General features: G+C 57.4%; 2 protein-coding genes across 3 annotated transcripts; one reads left to right on the top strand and one right to left on the bottom strand.

Moving 5' to 3' along the window:
* On the top strand, nt 255–4,361 carry TMEM101 (transmembrane protein 101). 2 transcript variants are annotated; one of them, XM_005693915.3, is made up of 4 exons: nt 255–1,003; nt 1,328–1,508; nt 2,379–2,525; nt 3,307–4,361. In XM_005693915.3, exons 1-4 carry the CDS (start codon nt 867–869, stop codon nt 3,613–3,615), a joined length of 774 nt encoding a protein of 257 aa, XP_005693972.1. In that variant the 5' UTR covers nt 255–866; the 3' UTR covers nt 3,616–4,361. The 2 variants fall into 2 exon arrangements, with proteins under 2 accessions (XP_005693972.1, XP_013827975.1); XM_013972521.2 differs by having other exon boundaries at nt 881–1,011.
* NAGS (N-acetylglutamate synthase) lies at nt 5,303–11,060 on the bottom strand. Its single transcript, XM_018065195.1, has 7 exons — nt 10,533–11,060; nt 9,682–9,956; nt 9,354–9,567; nt 8,873–9,053; nt 7,849–8,020; nt 7,570–7,752; nt 5,303–5,917 (listed from the first exon to the last, which is right to left on the bottom strand). The coding sequence occupies exons 1-7, from the start codon at nt 10,956–10,958 to the stop codon at nt 5,764–5,766; spliced, it is 1,605 nt and encodes a 534-aa protein (XP_017920684.1). The 5' UTR covers nt 10,959–11,060; the 3' UTR covers nt 5,303–5,763.

Here is an 11,526-nt window from a genome sequence, read left to right as displayed (position 1 = left end):
GACATTGTCCGTGCCATCACGGAGCTCACAATCTAGTGTTAATCTAGTCATCAATACACAAGTCACAAATATACAATCGCTAATGTACTGAGTCAAGGGAGAGGTGCCTGATGGTTATGAGAACAAGATAGGGATCTGAGAACAAACAAGTCCAAAGAAAAAGTGGGGGAGACCAGTCGGAAGCTTGATGCAGCTAAACTGAAAAAAGTGTAGCTTGGGCTAGAGTCGGAGCACTAGAGCTGGAGGGATGGACTGCTTGAGATGACCCATATTTCCTCGTCAGGTCTCTCTCCTCTCAGGGGACAGAAGAAAGGCAAATCAAGACCAAAGTTGTCTACAAGTGGCTCTGAGCAGACCCTCTTACTCTAAACCTAAAACAGAAGCAGAGGGATTTCGTGTGTGTGATTTCCTCTGTGTGTGTGTGTGTTGTGTACACCATTCACTGAACCCCTACTGTGTGCTGGGACCAACCCTGTGACGTCGATGTCATTCCAGTTTCCCAGATGAATCTTGGGAAGTATAGCAGATATGTTGAAAGTCACAGAGTTGCATTAGAGCTGGAGCCCAGGTTTAGCTGTATTCAAAGGCTAGTTCGCTTACTATTCCTTCCTCTACTCTAGTTTTCAGTTTTGCAGCTATAAGAAAGGACCCCGAGGCTCCCTCGGCAGAAAGAAAAACGGAATCCTGCAGCTACAATACTTTCTTCAGTCCAGAACTAGAGAGTGAGAGCTTTGTTTCCCGACGGAAGCCGGGGGGGGGGCGCGGCGGGGAAAAAAACCGCGAGACCCGGAAGTTGCGCGTCGCATCCTCGCGCCGGCCTTTCCCTGGCCGCCGGGTGAGGCTGCGGCGGACTGCCCTTCCTCAAGATGGCGTCGAAGATGGGTTCGCGACGGTGGATGTTGCAGCTGATCATGCAGTTGGGTTCTGTGTTGCTCACACGCTGCCCCTTCTGGGGCTGCTTCAGCCAGCTCATGCTGTATGCTGAGAGGGCCGAGGCGCGCCGGTGAGCGGGTCCGTGCGGTCGCCGAATGTGGTGGGGGCGGTCCGGCCCGTCCTAAGAATGGGGGTGCGGTGAGGTGGGGAAGAAGTTGTGGCTTAGAAGTTGGGACCCTTGGACTGGAAGGAACTGGGACCTCAGACTTGTTAGGGACTGTGGTCTGGAGCATGGTGGGCATCGAGCTTAGTGCGGGGGTCCTAGCCATGAGAGGGGGCTCAGGTTTGGAGAAGCAGTGGAGCTTGCGGGAACCCGAGGAGTCTCAAGACTCTTCTTCCCGCTTCATCCTTTGCTTCCCTCTGTCCTCGTTCCTTCCCCCTTCCCTACTCGCAGGAAGCCCGACATCCCAGTACCCTACCTGTACTTCGACATGGGGGCAGCCGTGCTGTGCGCTAGCTTCATGTCCTTTGGAGTGAAGCGGCGCTGGTTCGCGCTGGGGGCCGCACTCCAGCTTGCCATTAGCACCTATGCCGCCTACATCGGGGGCTACGTCCACTACGGGGACTGGCTGAAGGTGAGCACCTCGCCCCTAGGTGGGATTTGGCTGTAGTGCTGGGGAAGCCGGTGCCTGGGACAGCTGGACATTGCCTGTTATTAGCCAGGAGCACAGTGAGAAGCCTGGGAAGGTTGAACCCCTTGATTTGTAGCGGTTATTACAGACCACAAGAACGGAAGGACCTTAGAGACCAGCAAACCTCCCCCTCAGAGTGCAGAAATTGAGGTCCAGAGATGGGAAACAAGACTTTCCCAAAATTACACCGCAGTTAGCATTACAGGTGGGACCAGAACCCAGGTCACCTGGTTCCCAGAACTCTACACCATTAGTTATCAGAACCAGGGAGAAAGGAACCTTAGAGAGTACCTAGTCCACCCATCAGATTTTATGAAATTTATCTAATCCGAGGGCAGCATTCAATCCTATAGATTCCAGGACTTGTGCCAGGCACTACAGGCTTGGAGATGGGCCTGGACCAAGGCATTACCAGCAAGGAATGGACTGGCAGTCAATTAGGGGAGGCAGGTGTGAGAATAGCTACTGGACAGTGAGATCATTGGTTAGTTTGGGGAACAAAGTATACCCTATGGCAGAAAGAATATTGAACTTTGAATGTACAGACCTGGGGATGGGGAGAGGGGCAACACTTGGTATCTGGGTTCTGCCACTTTCTGTAGGACCTTGGACAAGTTTATTAACCCCTCTGGGCCTCAATTTCCACTTCTGATAAAAAGAATTATCTTTCTCTGCTCTACCTGGTCATGGTAATGGTAAGAGGGTTCATCAGATGAACCGGGATGTGTAGAGATGGGCAGTTCTGTGCTTCGAGCAGCCAGGAGAAGTGCAATGGCTTCAGTTTCTGATCGGGGTCCCCTCGCCTTGGCCTAGGTCCGTATGTACTCACGTACAGTTGCCATCATCGGTGGCTTTCTTGTGCTGGCCAGCGGTGCTGGGGAGCTGTACCGTCGGAAACCCCGCAGCCGTTCCCTCCAGTCCACCGGCCAGGTCTTCCTGGGCATCTACCTCGTCTGTGTGGTAGGTTGGGGGATTGTTGACTGGAGGTGCTTTACTGGGAGTGAGCTGTGAACCGATGCCTGGTGCCTGGCAGAACCCAGGGAGGTGGACAGAACGAGGCTTGCATGTAGTTCCTGAGGGCTTGACTCCCAGCAGTTGCCCCCTCCAGCTTCTGGGCCTTGGGAGCCTTTCAAGTGCCTGAGACCTGGCTCAGAGTCCCTTCTTCCAACATTATTGCTACCAGGGAGAGAAGAGGGTGACTTGACCATTCAGTCCCAAGCCTGAGAGCCAGGAGGACAAGAGGGACTGGGCCTCTCATGGCTTCACCCCCCAGAGGACTGAGAGAGGGGACAAAGGAGAGGTTTGGTAGAGTTCAGGTCCCACCTGGGGCTTTGCCACTTAGAGCTGATGGGGCTGCCTGGCAGAGCCAGTTACATTCTCCCTGGTGCTGGGAGTGGGGCCAGTGTGGAAGGGAATGTCAATGGGCCTCAGGTCACTTAGCTTCATCTTAGATACAGAGCACCATCTCCCATGTGCAGAGCTCTGTATTCAGAGGTGAGAGCCCCAGCCTGACTGTGGACCCTCTTTCCTTCTGAGCCCCCAGGGTCAGGAGTGACAGAGACCCGGGCCTCACGGAGCTCCCTCGTCCGAGGGGAGACACAGGTCTTACTTTCAGAAAGCCCCAAGTCTGAGAGGGGAGTCCAAAGCCCACCTGGTAGGGGCTGGCTTGCCTCTCAGGGGTGGCCTTCCCAGAATAGGCTTCTCAGCCTATTCGGAGCCTCAGAGGACGGTGTGTCTCTAGGCCTACTCACTGCAGCACAGCAAGGAGGACCGGCTGGCGTATCTGAACCATCTCCCGGGCGGGGAGCTGATGGTCCAGCTCTTCTTCGTGCTCTATGGCGTCCTGGCCCTGGCCTTCCTGTCGGGCTACTACGTGACCCTGGCTGCCCAGATTTTGGCTGTCCTGCTGCCCCCGGTTATGCTGCTCATTGACGGCAATGTGGCCTACTGGCACAACACGCGACGCGTTGAATTCTGGAACCAGATGAAGCTCCTTGGAGAGAGTGTGGGCATCTTCGGGGCCGCTGTCATCCTGGCCACTGACGGCTGAGTTGTGCAGCGCGAGTCTGAGAATTGGGTGCAGGGAGCCACTGAAGGCCACCGTCCATTCCTCCTTGCTGGCCCAGTTATGTTTATTTATGCTTTTTGGTCTGTTTGTTTGATCCTTTGCGTTATGTGCATGTGTGTATGTGTATGTTGGCAAGAGGCAGGTCTCTTCCCCAGTTCCTGGGCTCAGGCCTTGGTGGGGTGGGAGCCCTGATGACTCTGCCCTACGGGTTTCCTTTTCCTGTTTGTTCTGAGGAGAGCTGAGGCCAGCTGTTCTCCTGGGTCTCCTGTCCCAGGAAACGGAGTAAGGCAGGGCTGTGGGGGCAGGGGTTGAGGGCAGGGGACACTGAGAGTGGGAGACAGAGAGAGGAAGACCAAGAACCGGAAGTGAGCCAGTGTGAAAGATCCCTCTTTGAGCCTGGCAGATGCAGCTAGGCTCTGCAGTGCTTTTCTGAGACTGACACCGAGTACTGACACATGGATCAGGCCCAGGTGGAGTAGAGGGGCTGGGCACTACGGAAGTCGTGGGCTCTCAGGGTGTGCCAGGAGCAGACACAGCACTAGCTGTCACCCACCTCGAGGGCAGAGCAGGCCCCAGTCTACTCTGGAGTGTGCAGGGGTGGGGCAGGCAGGGGCCAACTTCCTGCCTCTGGCCTTCTGTTTCCAGCTCCGTGGTTGGCCTGCTGTGGGTGAGTGCCCTCCCAAACACCAGACCACACAGTCCTCCAAAATTAAACATTTTATATAGACGTTTGGCTTTGCTTCTCTGTTCTCCCCACGGGGCACTTTGCCATTGGCTGGGATTGCTCTTGGGTTTCTTGAAAGCCCATACCCGGGTAAGCCCCACCTTGACCCGCCCATGACCTTACTCCTGTCCTGAGAGTCCCCACTGTCCTTGGGCTCTCTCTTCAAGTCTGCAAATGCTCCCTGCAGTACACGCTTCGACCTTTCACTCAGTCCCTCTCGTGGCTTGTCTTTTCCTCCCCATTTGATGCCAGCTCTTTTGAGAGAAATCTTTGGTGAGGGCAGCTAGAGGGAGAGGACTGATTAAGGGTCCACTCTGAGGCCGAGGAATTTTCATTTCACAGATGAGGAAATGGAGGCTCAGAGAAGATTGAGCTGCTAGCCTGAAGCCACAGATCTGGATTCCAGGCCAGGTCTGTTTAAAGCCTACACCAAGCTGTTTGCTCAACACCACCCCTCTCCTCAGGGAAGACAGGCTGCTCTAGGGGGGTTGGTCTCAACAGCCCCTGGTCCCTCCCTACACATCCACACACCTCCTGACAGAAAGTAGCCTCAGCAGCCAGTATGGAGCCTGGCACATCATAGGGGTCAGAAATGTCGAATGCAGCCTCAGGCTTTGGACTTTGACCTGTCTGAAATGTCCTGCTCCTGCAAAGATGGAGACACAACTCCAGAGGGGCCGAGGGGAAGACCTCTGAGTCTGGGCTTGGCTCTGAGCCCTGCCTGGTAAGGGAGATGGGGCTGCTGTCAGTCCGGTTTGTGGAATGGAAGATGTTTCCTAACTGAGGGATAGGGGAGGCCCTCTGGGGGCTGCTGACAGTTGGCTGAGGGAGGTCTCGGGGCCTTGGCCTCATTTAGCTCCTCTCTTCCTCTAGGAGTCCCCTGGTTCCCCATCCCTCAAGATGTTGCTCCCAGAGGGTCAATGCTAATTTCAAGTGTGAGCTGACTTTCAGACAAGTACTTGCATTTTAATCAAGGCCTCCCGAGATGTTTCAAGACCCAAAGGAATTAAAATGAATGGTGGACTATAAGGCAGATATGGGTGATATTTTGGGCAAGGAAGCCTCAAAACAGCACAGTGGTCAAAGACACTGGCCCACCCTCAGCCTTGAGTAGAGCCCTTAAAGGCAAGCCCTCCTCCCTCCAAATTCCTAGACTGAAAATTCAGGGCCATCTGGTTGTGGTTTTGGAGCAAGCAGGGGGTCTTGGGCAGGCCCTTTTCCTTCCTGTGCTTGTCCTCCGTTGGGTGCCCTTCTCTGGGCAGGGTAGAGTAACAGCTGCTGCCTCCTCTGCAGTTCACTCAGCCAGCATGCCTGGTCCGGCCTGTGGCTGCCTTGGGTCTCCTCTAGCAGGCATGGCCTTTAGTCCACACTGGCTGTCCCAGGGCCTGAAGGGCTGGTAGAGAGGGTCAGCTGCCTGGGTCAGAAGCTGGCTTGCAGAAGGAGTCTGGTATCCCCTTGGCATGGTTGACCAGCTCATAAGAGTCCCGAATATCGGCCAGGCCAAACCAGAAGAAGATCCACTGCTTGTTGGAGAAGCTGCCATCGCTGTGTTTGAAGTACCTGGTGGGGGTGGGAGATAGGTTTTAGGCAAGGCCAGGGCTCACTACCGGAGAAGGCAGTGGCACCCCACTCCAGTACTCTTGCCTGGAAAATCCCATGGACAGAGAAGCTGGAAAGCTGCAGTCCATGGGGTCGCTGAGGGTCGGACACTACTGAGAGACTTCACTTTGACTTTTCACTTTCATGCATTGGAGAAGGAAATGGCAACCCACTCCAGTGTTCTTGCCTGGAGAATCCCAGGGACAGGGGAGCCTTGTGGGCTGCCGTCTGTGGGGTAGCACAGAGTCGGACACGACTGAAGCGACTTAGCAGCAGCAGCAGGGCTCACTACTCACTGGTTCATTTATTGAGAACCTACTACTGGCATACCACGTTTTGTGTTTCACTAAGGTGGCGCTAGTGGTAAAAAGCCCGCCTGCGAGTGCAGGAGACATAAGAGACCTGGGTTCAATCCCTGGGTCTGGAGGATCCCCTGGAGGAGGGTATGGCAGCCCACTCCAGTACTCTTGCCTGGAGAATCCTAAGGACAGAGGAGCCTGGCAGGCTACCATCCATAGAGTTTCAAACAGACACAACTGAAGCAGCTTAGCACATTGTGCTTTGCAGATACTGTGTTCTTTTACAAATCGAAGGTTTGTAAAGCAAACCTTGTGGAGCAAGTCTGTCAGTGTCATTTTTCCAACAGACGTTTGCTCACTTCATGTCTCTGTTTCATTTTGGTAATTTTTGAAATATTTCAAACCCTCCACCAGCAAAAAGATGACTGTTCACTGAAGGCTCAAGTGATGGTTAGCAGTTTTTAGCAATAAAACTATTTTAAATTTGAGGTATGTACATTGTTTTTTTAGACATAATTCTATTTCACACTTAACAGGCTGCAATATAGTGTAAACATTCATATATACCAGGAAACCAAAAAATTCATGTGATTTGCTTCATTGCAATATTCACTTTATAGTGGAGGTCTGGAACCAAACTGGTAATATCTCTGGGGTATGCTTGTATGTGCTGAACACTCTACTAGAACCTGAGGTTTGTAATCTGATTTTATTCTCATAGCACCGGCCAATAGCCTGGTGTTATGCTATTTTCACAGAGGAGCAGCCAAGGCTCAGAGAAGTTAGCTAACTAGCCAAAGTCACACAGCTAGGAGGGTTAGAGTGGGGCCGCCTTTTCCTCTCCACACTGCCTTGGCTGTGCAGCCCGAGGAGGGGTTCTTGTTCTGTTCTTGGTGCCCACAGAGCAGAGTAGTAGGGGAATGAGGAGATAACTGCAGAAGGAAAGAGAGGAGGGGGTGTCCCAATGGAGATGCAATGGGGTCAGAGCTTGGCAACTGGGCCTGGACTAAAACGGTAAGGGGCTGAATTTCTCTAGACCCTGGGAGAGGCAGGCTGTGTCCCCGGTGCAGACTGTCTTCAAGGCATCTACCTTAACAGGACAAAGCAGAGTTAAGTGTGCTCTGCCTCTAGGGAAATCTCAGGCTCCCTGTGTGGTCTGCTCCCTGGGGAATATGGGGCCACACTGATGTGCCAGCCATCTCTCATGGGGGAAAGGTGGCTAATGAAAGAAGGGGAAGCCCAGCCTTCCAGGTTAGTGGATTCCCGGCATGGCTGGTGAGAGGTGGAGAGGGAGCCAGGAAGGGCAGAACCTACCAGGGATTGATGGGGTTGGTGACCCGGGAGCGCCAGAAAAGCGTCTTCAGGTCCCGCCGCAGGCACTCCCACAGCATCTGGCCGGAGCCTTGGCCCTGGCGGCTGGAGCTCACCACAAACTTGTCTAGATACGGGGTCCCCCCCAGTACGGGCTCCGTGGTCAGAATGGCGGCCGCGTTGTACCTGGCGCAGCGGGGGAGAGGCAGGCTGGGACCTCTTCTTGACCCAAAGCTCTCCGGCTTGTCCCGTGGCCCCTGCCCTCTGGGGCCTCAGGCTCACCCCTCAGAGAAGTAGACAGAGTGCAGCCTCGGGCGCAACGAGGCCAAGTAGTCGTCTCGGAGCTTTTTGCCGAAGCTGGCGTTGACCAGGTTCACGAGGCGGCGCTGGTCCAGGCTGTCCAAGCAACGCACTCTCAGCATCCGCTCGCCAGTCTTGAACAGCGTCCCGGAACCTGGGGGTGGGATGAAGGAGGAGCGGTTCGTTCAGCCCGAGATCCAGGTCCCCTCCACTCCTAAGTTTGCGCAGCCTGGTGGAGGTTCCAGATAGGAAGGTGGCTGGTGGGACAGTTACCTTCTTTGGGAGCTCTCCACGATAAGATGCTTCCTATGGTCTGTATAGAGTTGTCTGTGCTCTTCACTCAGGGAGATGCGTTTCCTAGGCAGTTCGTCCCTGGAGTTCCCCTGCCCCCCACCCCGCCCTCCCACTCACCTGTGGTTCCACCTACTTCCCCTAGTCCCGCCCATCCCTGCCCACCCGGCTCCTGGCCCCGCCCACCTCTCCTGTGCGGTGTGTGTACTTAGTCGCTTTGTCGCGTCGGACTCTTTGCGACCCCTTCCTTGGAGGGAGCCCACCAGGCTCCTCTGTTCATTGGGATTCTCCAGGCAAGAATACTGGAATGGGTTACCAGCCCTCTCCAGGGGATCTTCCGAACCCAGATCTCCCGCATTGCAGACGGATTCTTTACCGTCTGAGCCACTAGGGAAGCCCGAGAATATTGGAGTGGGTAGCCTATCCCTTGTGCAGCGTATCTTCCCGATCCAGGAATCGAACCGGGGTCTCCTGCCTTGCAGGCGGATTCTTTACCAGCTGAGCTACTCATTCCACTTGGGTCCGCTGGGTCTGTGGTTCCTCCCACCCCTGGCCAAGTCCCGCCCACCTGCCTAGTTTCACCCAAGTTCCAGCCCAGGCCGGTCCACCTCCTTGCAAACCTCCCCCAGGTTTGGCAAGGGCAGGAAGCCTTTACTGTGGCTTCTCCTGCCCCGCGCGACCCCAAACCCCGGCCCGCCCCTGCCCTCGCCCTCACCCTTGTTGCTGAAGAGCTCGGTGAGGAACATGCTGGCAGCAGTGATGACGGCGGAGGAGTGATGGGGCAGGCGACTAAGAATGTCCACGATGAGTCGAATCTGCTGGCGTTCTTTAGTGCTCACCCAGTCGGCATTGGTCACCAGGTCCAGGTCGGCGGGCAGGTTCACGTTACTCAGGACCTGTGTCCCGGACTAGGGGGTGAGCCTCCGACCTGCAGCCGCACCAGGACTGCGTCCCGCCCTACGGACCTCTCCTCACTTAACCCCTTTTCCCTAACTTCCTCCCGGAGTCCTCCACCAGGGAGGGCTCAGATCTGAACACCGTAGGCTGAATCTCTCCCTGACACTCCATTCCCGACCCATGCGGCTTCGAAGAGTCTGACTCTGGGGCCGATAAGGGAGGCGCGCAGGGGCCGCAAGAGAGACACTCAGCGGAGGTGCGGAGGCGCAGGGACTGGAGCCCGAAAGGAAGAGACACACCTTGTGACTGCCGTCGTGCAGGCCTCCTGTGGTGTTGAGGAAGATGATTTTGGCGGGCCGCAGCGCCTTAGCCAGAGACGCGGTCACCTCCAGCGAGTCCAGGAGCACCGAGCGGCGCGCGGCGGTCTCCCCAATGGGACACAGGATGGGGATGCTTCCGGACTCCAGGCACCACTGGAGCAGATCGGTCTCCACAGAGACGATGCCACCGTAGCTGTGGGCCAGACGCGGGGCTCAAGGAGATCGCCTCCGGGCCCCGCGGGGCTGGGGCTGCGCAGGCCGAGCGGCGTGATCCGAGGACGCCGGGACAGGCAGGGTCGGCACTCACCTGGCGTGAGGGGCTGGCTCAGCAGCGCTCAGCACAGACCCGCCGCCAAAAAAAGGCACGGCGGCTGCCGCATTGTGCCGCAGGGCGTCCACCAGCACCGTGCATCTCTGGGCGAGCTGTGCCTTGGCCTCCCAGAAGGAAAGACAGCCCGAGGGCGCCGTGGGAGCAGGCTGCCCCAAGACCACCAATGGCTTCATGTCCATGCGCTGCAGGAAGGCCAGGGCGAAGGCCAGGCTGGATACTGCCTTCGGGCACTTGATCACCTCCTCCTCCACCTGCGGAGGCGTGGGCGTTCAGGGGGCACGACGCCCACCCTGACTCCTTCCTCACCTGCTCGTTCCTCCAGCCTGGTCCTCAGGGTCCCCTCTGAGGGGGGGTCCCCATCCTGCCCAGGAGTTATCAGACCCCATTTCTGGTCACCTGCGCCCACCTGCTCTGCCCTTTGCCCCATTGGGTCTTGCCATCATCCTCTTATCTCACACTAGCGTTCCTCGCTCGGCTCCTCCCTGCGACCTTGGACTCTAGGACACCTTAGGGGGAGGGGTGACACAGGCAGCTTCTCTCCAGGTTCCCCGATGGCCAACTGAACCCCTAACTGTGCCCAGGGTGGGAGGACTACTCTGGCGCATCTTATTCCACCGGCTGGAGACCCCAGACTCCTCACCGGGCTAGGAGCCAGGCTTTTCGAGGGCCGCGGCCTCTCCCAGTCCCGGGCGCTCGTTAGGGCTCCGTTGATCCCCTTCCTGGTTCCCCTCCCCGATCGACAGCCCGTCCTGCCAGACCCGGCGACACATCGGCACACAGCCCCCACCCACGGTCTGTGACCCAGCCCGACGCCGGGCTCGGCTCACCTCGATGACGGCGAAGGGCCTGTCGGCGGAGTGATGGCAGGCCTGGAACTGCGTGAGCCAGTGGTGCGCCTCCCCGGGACTGGCCCCGCACTGGTTCAGGAAGGTCTGGATGTCTCGCTGCACCAGCGAGCGGCCAGCGGGGGGCCCCGGGGAATCGGGGGGCACCGGGGGCGCGGGGGGCGGCGTCCACAACGGCTCCTCCGCTGCAGACGGATGGACGTCGTCCTTGGCTCCCTCGGCCTCCTCTCGGGCTAGCTGGGCCGGCCCCCAAGCCGTGCTGAGCCGGCGTCCCGGGCTGGTACCCCTGGTCGCCTGCCGCCGCGCGCCGCAGCTCAGCCTCCTGGTGCTCCCAGTGCCTCGGGGGCCCCGGAGCCTCCCGCCCACAGGCGCTGCCCAGAGGGCCCAGGCCTTACGCACCGTCGCCATGACAACCAGACCGAATCGCCCCCCCACTAGTGACCGTCTGTCAGGAGCTCCTGCCTTCTGGGGCCTCTTAACCTGCCGCGGGGCGGGGCTGGGCCGTTCGGGGCGGGGCGACGACGGGGTAGGGGGCCGCGGGTCGGGCCATGGGTCAGAGGGCGGCGCTGACAGGATTCCCCGCCCCTGGAGGGGGGTGACGGAACCCACTAGCGAGAGTCACGAGGCCGAGATAAAGGGTGGCTGCGTGTCTAAGCTACTGCCAAGGCCGGTTTCAGAAGGGCTCAGGGGCCCCACAGGTGGCTCTGGCGCTCAGCAGGGTCTTGAACAACCAAGGAGGAGTCTGACTAGGGCAAGAGGGCAGAGCAGCCAGCTGACTAAGGAAGGAGGCAAGAGTGAAAGCCCAGAGGTCGGGGAAGCCTCTGCCCCGTTTGAGCTCAAAGAAGATGGAATCACGTGGAGGTTACCAGGGTTTGCCAAACCCCAGCCACTGGGTGCCACCTTGAAGAATTTTGTCTTTGTGGATAAATTTTAAATTTATCCACATCAGGACTGTAACTAGAAAGCTGATGTCACT

The sequence above is a fragment of the Capra hircus genome, chromosome 19 (assembly GCF_001704415.2).
Source record: "Capra hircus breed San Clemente chromosome 19, ASM170441v1, whole genome shotgun sequence".
NCBI lineage: Eukaryota > Metazoa > Chordata > Mammalia > Artiodactyla > Bovidae > Capra > Capra hircus.
This window is presented reverse-complemented; position numbering and strand designations above follow the sequence as displayed.